The sequence below is a fragment of the Cololabis saira genome, chromosome 1 (genome assembly GCF_033807715.1).
Source record: "Cololabis saira isolate AMF1-May2022 chromosome 1, fColSai1.1, whole genome shotgun sequence".
NCBI classification, from domain to species: domain Eukaryota; kingdom Metazoa; phylum Chordata; class Actinopteri; order Beloniformes; family Belonidae; genus Cololabis; species Cololabis saira.
In genome coordinates, this window is record NC_084587.1 from 8,465,054 (window position 1) to 8,488,130 (window position 23,077).

The following is a 23,077-nucleotide window of genomic DNA, read 5'->3' on the forward strand; positions in this document are numbered from 1 at the left end:
TTTTATGGAAGCTCATCTGTACCATAATTCAAGTTAAAATGGATTTTTTTAAATCCTTTATTCTCAGAATACAGCCGCATTTTCTGACTCATAAATAAAATTAATAATAAAGCATCCAAACTGCCTTTTCATTTTCTTCTTCAACACTCATTCTGTGACTTAATTATATTGATGATGAAAAAGACGTTTTCGTGCATATTTGATGTTGGAGAGAGAGAGGAAAAGTGATGCGGGATGTGACACGTAGATGTTCAGACATTTTCTCAGCGGTGGGAAGTTTCCAGTTTCAAGCTTTATTGTCAGAAATGCTACATGTTCAACATACAGTACAATGAAATTACAGTCTTCTCTGACCCACGGTCCAAAATACAAGTAATAAAATGTATTGATTTATGTCACAACCACAGTATAGAGGATAACAACATTAACACGGGTATGAATCTATGTACAGGAGCTATATCCATATAGATAATAGATATATACACACGTGCATTCACACACATTTTGAACATATAGAACCCCTTGTAAATAAATGAATCAGTTTTCAATGAATGTACACAAAATAAATAAATCTATCCCCAATGTGCACACATTATCATATAAAGTAATGCAGAAAGTAATCTAATATTTTAATGCTAAACTTTATCGTAAGTTCTACACAGATACATACAGTATGTTATATGTTATATGGCATATATTAATACATGATTAATACAATCATGTATTGATAATTTTTTATTCTCAAAATATTTGATTTACTAATACATAATGATACGTTTAGGTTCCTAAAGCATCTTCGTTAAAGCAGCATTTCACTGCTGCTGCTTTATGTCCAGCTGCTATTGATTGTATTCATGACGCATTTTTCTTCTAAATATTTTCCTCTTAAATTGAGTTTTTCAATTACTTTCATAGGCTATGTGTTCTAATTAATAATTGAATTCGTTTTGGAGCTGTTGTTTCAAGTAGTTGAATTATAACAAAGCATCTTAGCCTGTTTTTCCGAGATTAAAATATTTCAAAAAGGCAAGAAAGAAGAACATCAACATACAAGTACCATAAATATCCACTGAGGTGTAGAAAGTGAGTTAATATCCATAACTGAATTCCCTCTTCTTTGTTCCCCCCTGTTCTTAAGAAACGTGTTTAACGTTCGCTCCTTTTCAGGTTGGGAAGTTTCCGACAGCACGTGAACGCAGCAGCGCAGGAACGATCAACCGGAGAGTCGGCGGTTGCTAGGCAACCGTTCGTTTCAGAGCAAACGGACAGTACAAGACCTCGGCGAGAAACGGACAAGTTGACGACAAAAAGTTAAAAAAAACTTACTTTTATTGACCAAAAACTTAACATATTTATGACGAAAGTATCCCCGTTTTGACATTTGAACTCATTTTGTTTTCTCAGGCGATGGCTGCTGAAAAACAGGAGAATAGGTTGCAGTTGGAGGCTATTATTGGCTTTAACGGTAGGTTTTAACGGTACATTTACGGTACATTTACATACAGATAATGTTTTTCATGGATTATTGATGATGTAAAATGCATTTAACATTGTATACTTACCAGAAAATGTTTAAAATAAAACTCCAACTTCCAACTGTTGATCTGCATGTTACAAGTTAGACTACGTACTATATATATATATATATATATATATATATATATATATATATATATATATATATATATATGTATATGTATATATATTTTCGAGTTGTAAAAAGAATTCAGGGGGGATGGTGGATTTTAACATATGGGGACAGATAATTTGTGCTGATTACAAATAATATAATATATTACAAATAATAGTGCGACCAAAACACCTGCAGAAATACTGCAGGAATGACATAGCAGCAGTTAAATGCAGCCTTCTGTAAGCTTTAAATATCCACTGGGCTTACATCAAATACATCAAAACACAACAATAAAAAACAGTTTTATGAACTTATCAATATGACTCTGTCCTTCACAGGATAAGTAAAATGGATCACTGCAAAAACTCAAAATCTTAACATGAATATTTGTCTTATTTCTAGTTAAAATGTCTCATTTTAGTAAAGAAATCTCATTACACTTAAAACAAGACTCATCACTGGAAAAAACAATTTTCACCTGTTTCAAGTAGATTTTCACTTGAAATAAGTAGAAGAATCTGCCAGTGGAACAAGATTTTTTTGCTTGTAATGAGAAGATAAATCTTGTCCCACTGGCAGATTTTTCTACTTATTTCAAGTGAAAATTTACTTGAAACAGATGAAAATTGTCAAATAAGTTATTTTTCTGGTGTTATTTTTCTGGTGATGACTCTAAATGTTGAAATAGCAGTAAAACCACATTCATTGATGAAATGACATAAGGGATGGAAAGGGGGGATGGCAGTTTTACAGGGGGGATGATTTGGACCGTTTTTATTTCAGGGGGGATCTCATCCCCCCTCAACTCCAGTACTATATCTCCAACCGTATCCTGAAAAACGGAATCGTCCCGTATTAATAAATTAAAGTCTGCGTCCCGTATTGAGCTGAAAAGGGACGCACTTTGTCCCGTATTACTATGAGAGTCAAAAAATAGTCATAAAATGCGTTAGTTATTTTTTTCTGTTTAACTGTAGTCTACATTCATGGCCTTTGAGACACAAATATGTTTACAAGTTTTGTACAGACTTTCTGTTTACACTTTTGTTATTGCACTAGAAAAGTGCACTATTACAGAATGGATGTTCTGCTTTCTTTCTATTGTTTTATTTTAATTTATACAATTTTAAGTTAAGCAGGACAGGTTTCTGTTTAAGAAAGATACTTATTTTATTCAGTTCATTTTTTTATTTTGTATTAAAGGGAATTGCTGGATAATAATTAGTTTTCCATGTGTTCATGGCATTCAAAATTAATCAGCTGATTATCCAATATCTTATACTTGTATGTATTTGTTTTGATGGTTTCTTTCCCCAGGACATGTGCCCTCCGGCCTGAAGCTGCATCCAGACCAGGAGCACATCATCTCTCCTCTGGGATCCACACTGATCCTGGAGAACATCAGGGATGGAAAGCAGTGGTTCCTGCGCGGACACACAGGCAACATCTCCTGCATTGCAGTGTCCAGAAGTGGGGCATACATTGCCTCTGGACAAACTACCTCCATGGGCAGTAAAGTACGTATTTATACGCCAGAGATATGTATTTGCTACCTTTATCTAGTCCCTAATTTATTTGTTTTCTCTTGAAATATTCCGCACTTTGTTTTGTTTTAATTTTTTTTGCAGAACAAATGAGTATATACAAATGGCTGAGGATTTGTAAAATGCAATTACAAAAACAAAAATGTCATACATTGTGGATTCATTACAAATCAACTGAAATATTGCAAGCCTTTTATTATTTTAATATTGCTGATCATGGCTTACAACTTAAGAAAACTCAAATATCCTATCTCAAAATATAAGAATATTCTGGGAATCTTAATCTTAAACTGTAAACCATAATCAGCAATATTAAAATAATAAAATTATGAACTCATAGCAACTCTGTGTGTGTTTGAGTCTGTGTAAATGTGACAAAACATGCAAAAACATTGCATGTTTTGTCACGCAATGACAAAAAAATTTTTCCCAAAGAATCACTCAGTGATGTCATGAGATTGACGCGTACGCGGATAAAAGGGATAAAAGAAAAGTAACAAGCTCAATGTAGCCTAATGTAGCGGAGTAAGAGTAACACTTTCTTTTTCACAAATCTACTCAAGTAAAAGTAAAAAGTATAGTGATTCAAAACTACTCCTAAAAGTACAGAATTTCCCAAAACTTACTCAAGTAAATGTAACAGAGTAAATGTAACTCGTTACTACCCACCTCTGGTTTTAAATGTGCACCTTTTTTGTTCCCAGGCCCCAATAATTATCTGGAACTATGCTGAGAGGACAGTCTACGCCCATCTGACGCTCCACAAGGGCCTAGTGCAGGCCCTGGACTTCTCTCCCAACGAAAAGTACCTCGTGTCACTGGGGGGTATCGATGACGGCAGGTAAGCAGCGGGTGTAGATGCCGGGCTCCCGTCATGTGACCAGGACACCTGGGAGTGACGTGTGTGATGTTTGCTGTGTGTGATCAGTCTAGTTGTCTGGGACATGGAGACCAAGGAGGCCGTTTGTGGAGGTCTAGCATCAGCCAGAAGTGCAGGTCAATGTCTCACCGTCCGCTACTCCAACACCAACGACAATATATTTGTGTCTGGCGGGAGGTGAGTTGACTGTTCTGCACACAAGTGTGGGCCCACATTTCACATAATCAATGCTGTTTAAGTGTCAGAAGTTTGCAAAAGACAGAAAAGTTAGTATCCCCTCCTTTAATTCTTTTTTATTTAACAAAATATAAATGATGTTATCTTAATGGTCTTACTATAAGGCAAATACAACATTGGACAAACAACACCATATGTATTTTTTCACTGTGGCATTATTAATTTAACAAACTGAAAGCATACTAACTAGTGTGGGAAATACCAAGTACCCCTTGACCCTATTTTTACACAGCATTCGTACAACATTCATAAAATAGTTCATCTGGGTTTGGTTTTGTTTTCTTAAGGTCCCATCACAGACCTTTAACTGGGTTGCGGTCGGGTCTGGACTTTGATTAGGTCTTTACAAAACATTGATTATTTCATTTTTTTCAACCGTCCTGAGGCAGATTTTCTGGCGTTCTTGTCCGGATCCACGACCCGGTGTGGAGCGGGCGTTAGCGGCCAGACACTTTTTTTTTTTCTTTTTAAACAAAACTTTATTGAAAATATACAAACTCTCAAAGAGGATAATGGACAAATATCAATTTAAATGCAATATGAAAAGAAAGGAAAATAAAAATGAAAAATTAGGATTCTTGTAAGGAATACAAAAAAAAAAAAAACAAGGCGCTCTAAGAATTAAAAGGTGGATATGAATAACAAAATAAATTAAGCATTTAAATTCACATAATGGAGCATAGAAAAGGGGAGGAATTATTAAATTAGAATAACTAATAACGAGCAATGTCTAGACTTATTTTACTTGCATTTTTGTTTTCTACTCTTTTGAGACATGTGAAAAAAATCTTAAAATCATTAATAAAACCCCAGAAGGAGGTTACAATTTCTCCATTTGGCACAATGAATATGGTACTTACCAGTAACAAAATTATATTAATAAAAATAAATATTAATTAAATTAATTATTAAATATATTATATAATTATTATATTATTAAATTATTAAAATAATTCCAAATCATCCATGAAGAAAATAATATGGCTTAATTCAAAAGGTGGAACATTATTAATTTTAAGAGATATCCAATTGTTTATGTCTGTCCAGAAACAATGAGACAAAGGACATTCATAAAACAAATTATCCAGTGTTTCTTCATCCTTTTTGCAGAAGGAAAATTGATCTACCTCAAATTTAAATCTTTTTTTCAGAAATTCTGCCACAGGATAGACCGTATTCATAATTTTAAAATGAACTTCTTTAACTTTAGGCAAAATAGGCCATTTAATAAATTTGTTTAATGTGTTTATATTTACCATGCAAGAATCCTGTCGAATTATCCTTCTGCAAAAATCATGGAACAATCTGGATTTAAAAACATTACAAATAAACTTGTTACCACACTTTTTATCAGTCAGAGTACATCCTTCGATTAATAGATTTGGTAATACATTTGAAAGCTGTATTATACACCAAAAAGTTCTGAATTAGGTGAATTAATGGTAGAGGAATAACGCTACATATTTTGTTGAATTCTCTATGAGAACAATTAAAATAATATATTTTTTGGAAATCTGTATAACTTAAAAGAATCCCTTTACATTAATGTCCAGACGTGTCCGTCGTATCAGTCGTATCAGTGGTGTCACACAGCGGTACCCGGGCACAGTACTGCCCACACCACACTTTTTTGACTTTATCTTTGTCAAATAAATGATGGCACGGTGAAAAATGATTTTGTTCATCTGAGGTAATATGTCCTTAATACTTTTTTAAAATGTTTTTATACCCCAAAGAAATCTAAAAATCAACAGATTCAGGAGGAGCCACTAACTTTAGCATGATCTGCTTTTGAAATGACTGGTCATGTAACTATTGCCTCCACCATTAACGTGCCTTTATATCTTCATTAATTATACCAGTTATTATCTGTTAGTATGTTAATTCCATTGTTCATTCCTGAGCAGTGGCGTGTTACGAGTCTGGGAACTGGATCTGGCCAACAGAAAGATCAGCCCCACAGAGTGCTATGCAGGGAAATTGACGAGGATTGTGAAATGTATAGAGGTATGAATCTGAATCCAGAACACAGCATTACCCTAATGTGTCAGGAGGATGCAGGAGTAGGACCGTAAGGAAGTACGGAAGAGTGTTAGGGCCATGCAGGAGAACAAATATTTGAGAGGGGAAGATTTTTTTTATTGTGCACTTCGAAATGTTGAGAAAAAAGACGGAAATTTGTCGAGATTAATGTTGAAATACAATTTCAAGAATAAAGTCGAAATTTCGCCTTTTTTCTCAACATTTCAACTTTATTCACGTAATTTCGACTTTTTTCTCGAAATTGTACCTTAACATTAATATCGACATTTCGACTTATTTCTCGACATTTCGACTTTTTTCTCGACATTCTGACTTTTTTCTCGAAGTGCATAATGACAAAAAAAATCTTCCTCCTCTAAAATATTATTTTTATTTTTCTCCTGCCCGGCCCTAATACTCTTCCGTAAGAAAGAGACTGGAAGGCAGGAGAGAGAAAAAAAAAAAGACCTGCCAGAACAGATAATGGAAAAAGCAATAATTAAAAAAGAAAACAGGTGGATAGCAAATATGAGCACAAGTCTCAGAGTTCTCGCTCCGTTTCTCCGTAACTTTCTGGATCTTGTTCTGTGAGTCTTCAATTAAAGAGAGAGTAAAAGAAAATCTCACTTCGAAGAACATCTTTAGTTTTGGACGGATAATTGCGACTGCTGCTACCACCGTTGCGAAAATAGGGTAAAATGGGCCTGATTTAGGAGGTGCAGGGTGTAAATGTCCTGCAGCACCTGCCAGTGGCAAAAATGAGACGAGGTGATGAGAGGGGCGAGTGTCGTCCCTCAGAATGATGCTGGTTTCGCGTCGGTAGTGTGTTATGAGGCCATCATTAGGTGCGGCCAATGCGGATCTGGATACTTTTCCTTTCAGCTTCTGTGCAGTCTGTCTGCCTCGCTGTGATGCTTCACATTTGAACCCCCCCGACAGAACAGCAGCTCTGCACAAAAGGTTGGATTTCTTGACCATCCTTAGCTGTGGCTTTAGCTGGCCATGTGAGCTCTTTAGAAATGTAGAAGTTCAAGTTAAGTTGACTTCATTAGTACCCAGCTAGATTTGTTTTGCAGGAGATGGGAGAAGGCATCTCACACACAATCTTTACAGTCATTAATTTGACACAGGACAAATACAGAGAACAGGTTTACAACAGCACAATACAGACATGGCAGGTTCTCACAATGCTCACTGAACAGGATAAGTAAGGGATAAAGCCCGACGAGGTTACATTAACATAAATATATGGATGACACGGGGGCTTGAACCGTGAACGGTTTGCCTCCACGAAGTTCATATATTTCTGATAATGTACAACTCGAAGGGCATTATCCCGCTTATACCACGGTCACTTACCAAAAAAATATAAATATTAAATCAGTTATTCATGCTTTAATGTGTTTTCAGTTGAAATCATTAGTTTTATAACAAACCGCGGCTGAGCGGACTATTTAATCTCTCGTCTGTAGCCGTTGTAACCTGGTAAGTTACAAAGTGTTTTAACAAGCCATAACTCAGTTTCCTTGGTAACACCTGAGGGTCTGACTAATACCTGGAACAATCACTACCGTCCCATAAGGTCCTTATGCAACGGACACAGTGTTGACTTCTGCAGTAACTAGGACGGACCTGAGATACGACTTAGCAACGCGAGATATTCTAGTCCGCTCGGCTATGCTGCAGTAACAAACAGGAAATAGATTTGTTTCAAAGAATCAAAGTCCACAGATAATTTCCTAAATCGTTTTATTAGGATACATATATGATATATATACAGGACTGTCTCAGAAAATTAGAATATTGTGATTTTCTGTAATGCAACTACAAAAACAAAAATGAAAGCTCAAATATCCTATCTCAAAAAATTTGAATATTCTGGGAATCTTAATCTTAAACTGTAAACCATAATCAGCAATATTAAAATAATAAAAGGCTTGCAATATTTCAGTTGATTTGTAATGAATCCAGAATGTATGACATTTTTGTGTTACAGAAAATAAAGAACTTTATCATAATATTCAAATTTTCTGAGACAGTCCTGTATATTAAGATTTGCCGGACTTCTACTCTTTACCGTCCTGCGGTAGCCGACTCTTCTTCTCTGAATCTCCGTTGCCGTGGTTACCACCTGGCAGTTGATCCAGCGCAATGATATTAAAGATATCAGGCAATTTGACTTGTTTTCTAGGTGTAGGTTTTCACTTTTAATGTACACCTGCCAGCCAATCAGAGTCGAGTATTCACACAGACCGTGGTATAAATAGAGGTAAAACCAAGGTCAGGGTTTCTAATAAATATAAATAAATACGTTAAAAGCAGGATAGACCTAATGCGTTAAGATTTGTTTAAAAGAGAGACAGCAGCAGGGACAAGCTGTTCCTGTAGCGTGTGGTCCTAGTTCTGGGGACTATGAATCTTCGTTCTGATGGCAGTAGCTGGAACTCACTTGCTAAGGGATGGGAGGCATCGTTGAGATGGAGCTGGAGAGAAGCTGCTTCGCGTCTAGCGACTCCAGGCCCAGCTGTGTTTCCCCAATCAGCCGACCTGACCGTTTAATGATCTGGTTAAATGAGCTCCTTTCTTTTAGGGGGCAGGTTTCCGAAACATGATGCTAGTGAAAAAGTTAAAATATTCAATTAAAGTGTGATAAAAAAGTGTCATCATGGTCCTATCAATGTGGAAACGGGAAAACTTCCTCAGACAGAACAGCCGCTGGTGTCCCTTCCTGCTAACAGCTTTGCAGTTCTCTTTACATTTTAGGGGTAGGGTCAATGATTGTCCCCAGATATTTACAGGACTGCACCTGTTCAATCACTCGTCCCTTAATCTTAACAGGTTCAGGTGTTTTGGCATTCTTCCGTAAATCAATTCCCATGTCTTTGGTCTTTGTTAGATTGAGCTGTAAGCCTGTGAAGAGTCTTCACACCTCTTGACAAAGTTGTCAACAACAAGGGCGCGGCCATTTTCATTTCCCTGCAGCAGGCTAACAATCACAGACTCATTGCTTGTTAAAAGTGCTCCGACACATATTAGCGGATAAGATGAATAACAATGGTGAGAGAACGCATTTTGTCAGATAAAAACCCATTAAAGGAGCATGAGGCAGGATTGAGGCAGGATTTATGATAAAACGTAAACGTTTTAAGTTTTCTAGTAATAATGTCAGATGTGCTGCAATTCCGGGCCGGAATTTCCCGCGCTGTCCTGCGGATGTGACGTCACATGACGCTGCATGCCCGTTCTCCCCGTTCTCCCGTGCCGGCTTCGCTGTTGGCTGCAGTACCCCCAACGGCCGTCGTGGTTAAGGGTGGCGCTAGAGAGTCTCATTTCTTAAAAGGAGCCTCATGCTCCTTTAACTCATGACTCTCTGCGTCCTGTTTGTTAAGAAGTTTAAAATCCAGCCCAAAATATGCAGGTATAACCCCCAAAACCGGCCCAACCTCTGGCCCTTTGCTGCATGTCTTCTCTCTCTCTGCCTCGTTTCCTGCTCAACTACTGTCACAATAACAACAGATGTTCCTCTCACGTGTTGATATTCAGTGAATTTCCTACTCATACTGTCTCAGAACTCCTGGACTAAACATACTCTTTACTCCGGCATTGATGCAAGAAATCTTTATTGTTTTTGTGTTAGGCATTTGGGGTTGTACAACTATATTTGTCTTGACAGAGAAAGTGATTCTTCCAAAGAAATATCAGATTCATGTGCTGAGGGGAGGTGCTCGTCTTAAATTGTTTATTTTTGCACAGATCTCAGCGGATGATGGCCATTTTTTCTGTGGCACCACCAGTGGAGACATAATGAAAATCCAGATGAAGACGGGACGTATGAAAAACTACGGTCCGGACAGAGCGAAATACAGCCATGTAAAACACTATTTAAACACTCATATATTCAGTTTAGCTCTTTTGGGCACATGATTAAAATCATTGCGTCTGTCTTTTCCTGTGCAGGGAGTCAGCGCTCTCAAGGTGCTGAGCTCCGGAGAGCTGCTGGTGGGCTGTGGATCCGGCAACCTCACTTTGTGTTCCACAGACAAGTTCGAACCTCTGAAGTGAGTCTTGCGTCACCTGTATCACCCCAACCCCAACCTTGGGGTTTTCGGTAGTTTTTCTGCATGAACTTGTCATAAAACGTGATCTGAAGAATTTCATCTTTAGTCAAAATAAAGGACAAAAACTGTTGGCTTAAGGAGATAATGCTTAACAATTGTAACATTTTATGAAGCAAATTCCTCATGTCCTTATGAACACCCAGGGCCCGATTTACTAAGATCCTAAATAAAGAGTACTAAATTGCGTGTGCACTGAAAAAGTTTGCGCGTGCTGTTTGCGTGTGGTTTGCGGGTGATCAACTAAGATTGCGTGCGCAATTGATAACAGGTGCAAACAGCAGTATTTAAATGAGGTGTTGCGTGTCTTAGGGTTTGCGAGCGCAAACTCTGCGCCATGGAGAGTCTGGATGGAAAGCACAGTCACAAGTCACAAGCGCAAAATGAAATTTGACGAGTTGGAGTTAGAGATATTAGTGGAAGAGGCAAATAAACACATTAATGAACTACAGCAAATAAATTTAAACATTACCAAAAGAAACGCAATATCGGAGAAAACCTGCGATAGAATAAATGCAGTTGGTAACACAAAAAACGGAAAAACGTCTGGTTTTTCATATTTCAATTTTAGGCACAGATCAAAAATACGAAATAGAAAAACGGGCCACAGGACCGAATTTGATTTTAATATTTAATTGGTCGGGTTTGCGTGACCCGGCGGTGCTCGATCTGAGGAGAAAAAGACAATCAGACACAGAGCTGGAGAGCGCTTTGATTCATCTATTTATGAGTTAAGTTTTTATTCAGATGTCCACAGTATATTGCAAATATTATATATTATATAGCAAACACTGACAGTAAATGTGTGACAGACGGGACCATCATATGGCCGAAAGAAGAGAAGTGTTCAGAACAGCGCACAGAGCGCACTCTAAAGGCTTCCGCGTCACACCAACGCAGAACCGACGGCGTAGGCTACGCGGCGACGCACACCGCACCGCGACCTACGCCGTCGGCTACGCTGTCGATTTAACGCAGAACCATAATTCAGGCGAAGCTGCAGTCTCTGCGCTGATCCTGATGATGTTTAACCTGTGTTTTGTGATTAATAAGCACAGGTTTTAATTAAATGTAATTTACGAAGGATGATTTCACGTTCAATAAGATAAATAAAAAATAAAATACAAAGTTTTGGCACAAAGGCTTGGCCTGCTTGTGGGCGAGTGGAGGGGGGCACAATAAGAGAAGGTGGCAAGATATAAGGCGAAAAAAGAAAAAGTGGCCTTTAATAAAACTTGTGCAACCATTTTTAAAATAGCATGCAGCAGAATAAAGACTCTCTCTCTGCGTATTCTTTGATTTTGGATGTCGCCTCCTTGCCACAATAACAGCAGCAGCAGATTAGCACCTTCCTTTCGAACGTATTAAATACAGACGCAATCACAATACGCGCTACTACTTTCAGGCTTGGTAAATCTCATTGCGTGTGGTAAATGAAGCAATTTGCATGTTCCCCTCCCAGTATTTAGGATTTCTGCCGGGTACGCCCCATATTGATTATTCATCAGGGCAAAAGTACTAAATGGATTGCATGTGCAATTTTGTGCATTTCAGAGACGCAGTCGTCTTTGCACGCTGTTAGTAGATCAGCTGGCACTTTGGTTTGCGGGTGCTGTCAAGTTTGCACACGTTTTTACACACGCAAACCTTTAGTAAATCGGGCCCCCAGAGGGAACATTCGAAGTTCTGTGAACCAGTGAACGAACCCCTTCAACAAATGCTAATTAGACTCAGGTGTGTGCAGCCCTGCAGTAAAAGACAAACATTTAAAGTGAACCATGCTTCAGAAAAAGACCTCTGAAGACAAATGATCAGGAGTAGTTGATTGGTCGAAGGAAAAGGATTCTTTTAATTGTTGGGGCAACAATTGGACAGACTGTCAATAACAAGACTCTGCCGTCCAACTATAGAGGGAATGCATTGATGTCACTTTCCCACTGGACCAGCCCCTTTACTCGCACTAAGTGGCAAAAATGGCTGCAACTAGTGGAGAAGACGGGATAACAGTCGATTATCGGCTTAAATTAAAGGCAGTTGGACTTGACAGTGACCCGTACAGTTACCCCAAGAACCAGAGGTCCATGGACATTAATATTTGGCCACGAATCCAGTTTCCTGATATTTATATGTACTTAATTTCTACGCTGGGGAAATACACGAAGCAAAGCTTGAAGGCTTACAAAAGTCTTGACGCTTGGTCCGACTTCAAGGCAGGATTTGTTGGTGAAATTAAAGTGATGAGGACACCGAACTTTATGATTTGACCGTTCAACGTTAGCTACCCAAAAATCCAACATTACCTGATACAAAATGGGAACCGCAAATCCACGTTTCGGTGCCTGGAATCCAGTTGTTTCTGCGAATTGCAGCGATCCATTTGTCTCTCTTAAGCTTATTTTTCGTCAGTCTGTAAAACGATAACTCCGATTTCTTGCTAAATCTAACAGTACAGTCGATCGCACAACAGCTCTTTCCCATTTTAGATGTTTTCCAGTGGCTCAAACTGAAAGTTTACGCTGCCACTCAGTCTTTCTGCCACTCAGTCTTTCTGACACTCAGTGGGCGTAACCCGCTGTGAAGTCGCATCTGTGACATCATGCGCATTCCCTCTATAATGACTCTAACGGGACGATACAGGATCTTCACTGAGGGAGAGAAGACCCCACGAGGAATAGTTAAAGGCTTGAATTGTTTGGGAGGAATAGTCGTCATCATCTAGGCCTGGATCACTTGTCTTCGTCGGGAGGAAAAAGAATTCCCAGGTTTATCTCCTCCAAGATAATGTCAAGCTCTCTGTCCAGTAGAGGTAGGATTATCACTGCAGCAGGACAATCACCCTAAAGGTGGAAGTAAATCCACCACAGATATGCTTCAGAAAAGAAAATGTACCTTTTGGAGTGTCCGAGTTAGAATCCAGGTCTCAACCTCACAGAGATGCTGCGGAACGACGTCAAGAGAGCCGTTCACACCAGACATCCTGCAAATGGTCAAAATAGCTCCTGAATGTTGTCTAGCTCTGATCCAGATATGCTGAAAGCACTTATCATATTTTCCAGACTATAAGTCGCAAGTCGCACCAGCCATAAAATGCATAATAAAGAAGGGAAAAAACATATATAAGTCGCACTGGAGTTTAAGTCGCATTTTGGGGGGAAATTTATTTTATAAAATCCAACGCCGAGAACAAACATGTCATCTTGAAAGACAATTTAAAATAAAAATAGAAGAATAGAATAGAAGCAACAACAGGCTGGATAATTGTACGGTTTGTTTACATTACATGACACAACTGAGAACGTGACTGGTATGTTAACATAACATATTAAGAGTTATTCAGATAACTATAGCATAAATAGCATGCTAAGAAGTTTACCAAACTATCCGTGTCGCTCCAAATAACTAAAATCCAATGAAATCTTCATCCTTGGTGTCACTTTTAAACAACTCCGCTAACTCCAGATGTAGAAGATGCGGCGCTTCCTCTTCTACGTCGCTTACGTCAGACTCATCGTCAGTTGCAGTTCGTCCTCTTGTGGTTTAGTGTGAAAATAACATGTGAGATGATAAACCGGTAATAATGTGTTAATAATTTCACACATAAGTCGCAACCCCGGCCAAACTATGAAAAAAAAAACGCGACATAGTCCAGAAAATACGGTACCACTAACTCCATGAGTTCACTTACTTTATCTGCATCAGCGGGACGAGAAACCGCTGATCTCTGCTGTGACTCTTCCTGCTGTCATCGTTCACATTTCATGACAAATACTTGCAGAAAAGCAGCCAAATCTAATGAGCTCGTATCATTTTCTGGCAACAATCCGCAGCTTTTAAGGATGCCAGTAATTCTTTGTTTCACAGTGTTTCCCTCTTTGCATTTGTCCCTCCACATTAGAAAAGTCCAGCTGGAAGGTGGCGTGACCTCCATCACTGGAGGAAATGATCAGCAGATCTTCGTTGGCACGGAGGCCGCTCAGGTGTATCGCTTCGACTACGAGAGCTTCGCAGCAGAACTGGCGTCCACCAGCCACACCAACGCCGTCAAGGACGTAGTCTTCCCCTTGTAAGTGGGACGCTGCCCCTCCAGTCATGAGGGCACATCTACCATCTGCTCCTGTTTGTTTGTATTTCCTGTCAAAGAAGCAGATACTCTTTTGTTTTCCTTTTTTTTTATTTGGCATACAATGCTGCTTCCTGAATTATCCGACATCCAGAGAAATGAAACTCCGTCTTTGTGTTCAAGTGTCACTTTGCCCTGAAAGCCACAGAGACAGAATTTTCCAGTTTTTTCTGTGGTAAAAGGTGAAACGGTGATTAAAAGAACCTTGCATGACGCAGCGTCACCACCTTTCACGTCAGGCGCTTCCTGCTTCGATTCACAGACGCGTCTGGTTTTCCACTTCACTAACAGCAGCTGTTCCAGATGTTCCTTGGGATTTTATCTTTTTAAATGTCAAAGACCATTAAAAGCACAGCGGTAGCGTCATCTGTGTGGTTTACGGCACATGGACAGCACAAACAATACAAACGTTTGTGAATTCATGAACCCCTGTGTCGTGTTTCTGAAGCACCAGCTCAATTCTCTAATCTGCCCTCTAGATGGAGACCTTTGTCACTGGTTTTGTTTTTTTGTTTTGTTTTTTTTTTGCCTGAAACCAAATTAAAGTACTGAATCCATCTTTATTATGGTAATAAATATGTTGATATCCGTCTGAACTAGATTTGAATCATTTTGCACACTAACCCACACCAACTCTCTTTGTATTTATGTGCCAGTGGAACATCTGATCTGTTTGCTACCTGCTCTGAGGAAGACATCAGATTGTGGCAGGTAGGCAAGCCCAAAGAGATCGTCCGCATCAGCGTTCCCAAGACGACCTGCAACTGCTTGGACTTCATGATTGATGGCCAGGGCCTCGTCAGTGGTAAGAATCAGGCAGACACCCGCCAGAAGGAGAGATAATCTTTAAAAATGCCCTTCGTTAGCTGTTGCAGTACTCAGTGCAGAAGAGAGACATATTCTCCAAAACGATTGTGTCTCAAGCATTGAATCATATTTGATAGACTGGTGAAGATGGGTTTCACTCTGTTCCAGGGTGGAGCGATGACAAGATTCGTCTGTTTGCACCAGAAACTGGACGGCTGAAGCGCCTCATTACCGATGCACACAAAGTAGGTGTGACCGCAATCGCTGCGACCAAGGACTGCAAGAGGATCGTCAGTGGAGGCGGGGGGGGAATGGTCAGTATGTTTATGCAACCATTTCATTAGCTGCGTCCGAAATGCCACACTAAACAGTATATACTCAAAAAGTATACTTTAGTTCGGCATACTTTTGAGTAAATACCAGTAGTCTGCATTAATTCGGACGTACTACTCAGAGACACACGGCACTTCCTGCCGTTGGGAGGGGGAGTTGTTACCATGGTAACAACTCCTGTCACAGCAGCAGCAGCACCGCTCCGCTCTTTCCCGTTTATCCTGGCCCAAACAAGATGACATTATATAATATTATTATATACAAATATTATAATATTAATATTATATAATAATATTATTATACTTAATATTATACTTATGACATATACGTATCTGCGCAGCACTTAGCAACCAAAAACTGCTGCATTGCATTGTGGGAAGTTTCTGCTTAGCTAGTGTCCATCAATCCACACTAATAAATTTCTCAGGAATGAGTATGGATAGAGCATACTATTATGTACGTACTAATGTTTCGGACACACTAAAAAACCTCACATACTGTTTTTGCTACTCATTAGGGTGGAAGTATGGGATTTCGGATTCAGTTTGTTATTTTAATGCCGATGTTGGGCCACGTTGAACCAGGTCCTGACAGAAACTGCTTACTGGAGGAGAAAAAAGAACCTTCCAAAGTGCTGAATAACATTTCTACGGAAGAGTATTAGGGAGCAGGCAGGAGAAAAATAAAAATTATATTTTAGAGGAGGAAGATTTTTTTTTCATTATGCACTTCGAGAAAAAAGTCAAAATGTCGAGAAAAAAGTCGAAATGTCGAGAATAATGTTGAAGTACATTTTCGAGAAAAAAGTCGAAATGTATTTCAACTTTATTCTCGAAATTTCAACTTTTTTCTCGAAATAGTATTTCAACATTAACCTCGACATTTTGATTTTTTTCTCAACATTTCGACTTTTTTCTCAAAGTGCACAATAAAAATACTCTTCCGTACATTTCAGTTCAGTTTATATGTTTGTTTTATTTTAAGTAGCTTCAGAAACCCAAAGTCACTCACAACACTGACACGCTGAGAGCCCCGCTGCCATCTTGGACCCCCCCAGTCTGACCAGTGAAGCTAAAGTGTCTGTTTGTCGCGCTGCAGGTGCGGGTTTGGGAGCTCCTGCAACACGGCCATCGGCTGGTGGAGACCATGAAGCAGCACAAAGCCGCCGTCACCTGCCTCAAGTTGAAAGTGGACGACAAAGAGTGCGTCACCACCAGCACGGACGGCACCTGCATCATCTGGGACCTGGTGTGAGTGCTGCACGTCACGTCACGTCACGTCACGTCACGTCACGTCACGTCACGTCACGTCACGTCACGTCACGTCACGTCACGTCACGTCACGTCACGTCACGTCACGTCACGTCACGTCACGTCACGTCACGTCACGTCACGTCACGTCACGTCACGTCACACCGCCGCCTCGCTGAGGGAAACACACCAGAGTGAATCCAAAAGGACTCATTTATACTTAAAGGAGCTTGAGGCTGGATTGTGGCAAGATTTATGAAAAAAATCCGTATACATTTTAAGTTTTCTAGTAATAATGTCAGATGAAGCGTTCCAAACCCAAAAGAATGAGCCCTCTAGTGTATCTCTCCTTTGCCTTGAACAGGCTGTGTGCTGCAAAATGTGCTGCAATTCGGTCCCGATTTTCCCGCGCTGGGCTGCAGATGTGACGTCACATGACGCTGCATGTGCGTCTTCTCCCCGTTCTCCCGTGCCGGCTTCACTGTTGGCTGCAGTACCCCCAACGGCCGTCGTGGTGAAGGGTGGCGCTAGAGAGTCATTTCTTAAAAGGAGCCTCAAGCTCCTTTTAATATAGTAACGCCTTCAATACAGCAACATGGACAGGAGCGTGCAACCGCCATGAGATTATATTGACCTCATTAGTGCACAGTAGAAAAGAAAATACCTCAGAAGTTCATGGTTTAATAGTACGGAAGAGTACTAGGGCCAGGAAGAATAAAAATAAAAATAATATTTAATTTTTTTTCATTATGCACTTTGAGAAAAAAGTCAAAATGTCGAGATTAATGTTGAAGTACAATTTCGAGAAAAAAGTCGAATTGTTGAGAATAAAGTTGAAATGTTGAAAATAAAATAAGGTTGTGTAATAATGTTGAAGTACAATTTTGACTTTATTCATGAAATTTGGACTTTATTCACGACATTTTGACTTTTTTCTCGAAATTGTATTTCAACATTATTCTCGAAATTTCGACTTTATTCTTGAAATTGTATTTCAACATTAATCTCGACATTTCGACTTTATTCTCGACATTTTGACTTTTTTCTCGAAGTGCACAATAAAAAAAAAAATCTTCCCCCCTCAATCATTTTTTCTCCTACCTGGCCCTAATACTCTTCCGTACTTATATTACTAATAGTATGAAACGCTGTAAATGCCAGTTGATCATTGTTCATCTACGTGAATCTTGTGTTGTACGACTCAGAGGAGATCCACTGCATCTTTATAAAGAAAAGCTTCAGTCCCTGAAGCTCCAGGCTTCTGTCAGGAGATGAAAACGTTCATCAAGAGGTTTTTTCTTTTGTTTTAAGTTGAAGCTAAACGAGAACATCAAGAGATTTTCCTGCTTCGACTTATATTATTCCAAACGTGTAGAAAGTAGCTGCTTCTACCAGGTGTGAGTTTTAAATCTGGGTGTTTCTCTCTTCTGCATCTTCTCTTTTAGAAGATTCACGAGTCTTCAGAGGATCATTGCCAACACGATGGTCCAGGCGATCTGCTACCATCCGGAGGAGCACCAGATCATCACCGTCGGCACCAACAGAAAGGTGCGTCTCCTTTTTCTTCTTTTTCTCCTTTATTTGGAGACACTTGTGGACAAAGATGAGTGCAGCACGTAGAGCCCACCGGTGTTGTGCAAGTTCCTACTTCTCATGAACTAGTTCAGAGTTCCGTTCACATAGTTTAAAAATGAACAGTTCACATTCATAGTTCACCATTTTCATTTTGAACTAGTTCAAATTCCGTTCATTTCAATATTTTTAGGTGAGAAGTACGAATGAAACGCCAGCCTATCCTAAAACTCTTCACTGTACAATGTATTGTCCTAGTGGCTTTTCAACTTTACTCAGAGGCTGTAAATCTCCAACAATGTAGTCCATTATCAGTGTCTCCATGTTGCTGGGAAATCAACCCCCTGAAGGTGCAGCAGTGTGACTGGAATAGTTTGGGGTTGTTGGGTCTTCTTGGTCTTTCCTGATGACTTTGTTTGATTGTCAAGGACTCGCAGATATTTTCTCGCACTGGACGGATGCTTTAACTCCACATGACATTTCAAATTTGAAGTTGATTAGGCAGACGTTCGGACTTGTTTTCTCGGCGCAGGTGGACATAATTTGCACAGAAAGGTTAGATTTTTTACCATCGGACTCTTTGGGAAACGATGTGTAAAATTCCCGCAGATAATGATAAGCGGATCATCGTCTGACGGCTCGCTGACGCTGATGCTGCAACGTCTCTCTCTTCACTGGTCATGTAAAGACTGCCGTTGCCGTGGAGCTGGTGCCTATTGCTATGCTAGTGTGCACTGCATTGTGGGTAATGTAGTGTGAAGTCGTCGTCTCGTCAAGTATTTTAAATGTGCCGTAAATTATTCCGTAATAATTGGACCTAAACAGTGAAGCTGTAACTCATAATCTGAACAGTTCCAGTTCATGATCTGCAGAATGAACAAGTTCACGTTCAAGTTCTTTATTTGTAAATATGTTGCGTTCAGTTCAACGTTCTCACAGAAATGAACGTGTTCAATGAATGCGTTCATTTGAACTCGTTCATTCACAACATTGGATTGCAATCCTGTTTCCCGGTGGTTTTGTGGCTCCAGTCAGAACATTCATTCACTACAAAGGTGGAGTCTAATCCTTCCGGGTTGCTTTACTTTCAAACACCAACGGAAGTAACAACGATTTTACAGAGTTGGATGAATTCATCTCAAAATACGTTTCAGTTGGGGGAGAAAAAACAGGTACCAGGAGTTAAAGCGGGACTCGTCCCGTTATCAGGCTGCAGGACTAAAACCTCAAGCAGCTACGATGGAAGACGCCAGGCTCCTCTCACGGGGGGGGAGAGGAGGACGTCTGTACATCACTGACTACGTTTTACATGCAGTCAAAATTCGGGTTATTACTAATATTCCGGTTACTGAAACATTCGGAATATTCTGTTTACATGCGTGAGCAAACAGGGTTATCCCCGTATACATGGTTAATAATTATTTGGGATATCTCCATCAAAACAGGGAAGCGTGGAGAACATCATGACGCAATTCCCGTCATTTCCGCTTCTTCTTCCTGTATCCAAATCCAAAACAAATGCTACTTCGCGCAACTTTTCGCTCACCTTCTTGTAAATCTCGCTATCCCGGTACTTTCTACCGTCTACAAATGCAGAAATGTTCATATCCTTCATTACATTTATGAAGTGATTCGTTTCCTCCTCACTCCAAAAGTGTGACGTGGTCTTGCGTTTTTCCGTGTTTATAAGAACTTCCTGGACTCAAAAGACCAAGATTCCTTGCGAAAAGAGCATGTGCAGAAAACAAATTCATGTTCTGTTTGATGGGGATATTCCGTTTGGCGTTTACATGACCGAATATTCGGGTTTTAAAAGGAGTAACCCAGGGGTCATATTCAGGTTTTTAAAAACGGGAATATGAGCAAATTCGGGTTATTCTAAGGGGTTAATGGTTTTTACATGGCCGTGCAAATTCGGATTATTGCCAATATTCGGGTTTTAAAAGGGTTATTGACTGCATGTAAACACAGTCATTGTCCTGTTTCTGGACCCGGTTCTGACCAGGTTCTATAGCTGCCAGACGGACGGCCTCAGATTTGCCTCCTGAATACGTCGGTAGAAAAGTGGTAGAAGATTATCGAGTGTTTCTGTTGAAATGTTTGGTTTTGTCAGCAAACACGGACATCAAGTCTAAACATCATCACTTTAACTCAGAAAACCCTAAAAGTCTTTCTGGAGGTCTTCATTCCTGCTGATCACTTCATCACTTCAAGGGCTGATGTTTAGCAGCAGCTGGCTGCAACTTACCCTCTAAAATTCTATGGAAGAAACAAGGGGGTACTTACAGGACTGTCTAAGAAAATTTGAATATTGTGATAAAGTCCTTTATTTTCTGTAATGCAAAAATGTCATACATTCTGGATTCATTACAAATCAACTGAAATATTGCAAGCCTTTTATTATTTTAATATTGCTGATCATGGTTTACAGCTTAAGAAAACTCAAATATCCTATCTAAAAAAATGTGAATATTCAGGGAATCTTAATCTTAAACTGTAAGCCATAATCAGCAATATTAAAATAATAAAGGGCTTGCAATATTTCAGTTGATTTGTAATGAATCCAGAATGTATGACATTTTTGTTTTTTTTCAATTGCATTACAGAAAATAAAGAACTTTATCACAATATTCTAATTTTCTGAGACAGTCCTGTAGTATTGCCCACATGGTTTCTTTTGTTTTTGGCTTAATTTTTGTTAAATGAATAACGGTTTCTCTGTAAAAAGTTACATGTGTCTATTACTAAGGATCAAATCAGGGTTACTTTAAAAAAAAAAAAAAAAAAAACAACATATGATTTAAAAGAGCCTGCAGACAAGAGGTCGAACCTCGTGTTTCCTGATGTGGTTTTTCTGTTTACCGTAGTTGTAAAGAAGCTACGTTCATCATTGCGTTTTTCTGCTTCCTCCTTTTGTCTCCATAAACATCGATGTCGTTAGTTTATTTCATGTTTTTTTTGTTCTATGTCTTCTGCAGGTGGTGTACTGGGAGGTGTACTACGACGCTGCCATCAGAGAGCTGAGGGCCTCGCCGTCTGGGGCCATCAACGCCTTGGACATCACGCAGGACGGCCGACACTTTGTGACAGGTACGCTCCACCTGCTGCTCCTCCGGCTGCTGCTCCAGCTGCTCCCGCGTCTCCTCCACATCAGCGTTATTACACCTCAACAAAGATAAATGAGTAAACTTCCATTTCTCTTCGCTGCCCGGCCCCTGACAGAGATAGTCCTTGTTTTTCTCTCTCCTTCATCCGTGGTTCTGCTCACACATTCTGGTTTATTCATTTATTTTTGTGGCCGTAGCTCCAGACTGTATTTTAGTTTAAGAATAGATTCTTGCACTTTTCAGTCTAATAGTTTAGTTTTGTTTATTTCGAACATGTAAAAAACAAGAAAAAATACAAAAAAACAAATACAGGTGGGCATTCCACCACATAAAGAAAAAAACCAACATCAAAACACATATTTCAAGTTACATGTTCGAAAAGGAGTGGGAGGAAATATAAACTTATTTAATCCCACCCCCTTTCCACAACTAAACATAAATTATGTCTGTATTTATTTTTTATACTATACACTAATTTGTAAAAATATATATAATTTTTACAAAAACACCTTGTACAATACAAGATGCAAGCTCTATCATAAATATAATATAACTATGATATAAATATAATACGTATATCTAAGTATATAAACATACAAAGACAAAATGACAAATAGCAGAACACACACAGCTGCTGATCTTTAAACACAGTCTTCACTTTTATACCTCAAATAAACCATTTATTTATATTTCTTCTTAAATTGTTTTATGTTCATTCTTTTAACTCCAAATTCAAACCATTCCACAGTTTAATTCCACAAACTGATACACGAAAACTTATTTTTGTTGTATGCAAGAATAAAGATTTGAAGTTTAGGTTTCCCCTTAAATTATAACCTCCCTCCCTCCCAATATTTGTAATATATTTGTGCTGTTTTCTTACAGGAGGTGAGGACAAGCTGCTGAAGGTGTGGGACTACGTGACGGGAGAAGTGACCCACGTGGGCGTCGGTCACGGCAGCAGCATCACCAGAACCAGGATCTGCTGCAACAACCGCAGAGTCGTCAGCACCGACGGCGGCGGAGCCGTGCTCTGCTGGACCTTCCCCCACCCGCCCGCCTCCTAGTGCACCAATACCAACGTGTACCACACACAGTACCACGTGTACGGCTGTCAGTTAAATGAAAAACTGATATTAATACGTGTTTTTATCGTTAAGTGTTAAGTGAGTCTTGGATTCTACTACCAGACCACATGTTGTTACTGTTCCTGTTTTAAATGCAATAAAAAGTACACTGTTTGTATTATATATTACTCTTTTCATTTATATACAATTAAAAGTTTTTCTTCTCAGGAAACAATATATAATACTTTATTTATATTTAGTAAAATATATTTCATAATATATGTATTTCTTTATTATTTATTTGATGGATAAATTAAGGACAACGCCACTGAAATAACTTAAAATAGGAGCTTTTTATATTTATAAATACAGTAATCCCTCGTTTTCGTG

General features: G+C 39.2%; 2 protein-coding genes across 2 annotated transcripts in view; one reads left to right on the top strand and one right to left on the bottom strand.

The window, feature by feature from the left end:
• Nucleotides 1-23,077, bottom strand: part of LOC133455123 (netrin-1-like) — a 462,555-nt gene that overhangs the window by 299,391 nt on the left and 140,087 nt on the right. The gene's annotated exons all lie outside the window — the stretch shown is intronic.
• On the top strand, nt 1,175-22,687 carry LOC133455197 (cilia- and flagella-associated protein 52-like). The gene is made up of 15 exons (XM_061734156.1): nt 1,175-1,310; nt 1,405-1,465; nt 2,951-3,150; nt 3,882-4,018; nt 4,106-4,234; nt 6,202-6,301; nt 10,070-10,186; nt 10,274-10,374; nt 14,327-14,494; nt 15,208-15,356; nt 15,527-15,672; nt 16,790-16,941; nt 18,387-18,489; nt 21,492-21,603; nt 22,506-22,687. Exons 2-15 carry the CDS (start codon nt 1,408-1,410, stop codon nt 22,685-22,687), a joined length of 1,854 nt encoding a protein of 617 aa, XP_061590140.1. The 5' UTR covers nt 1,175-1,310; nt 1,405-1,407.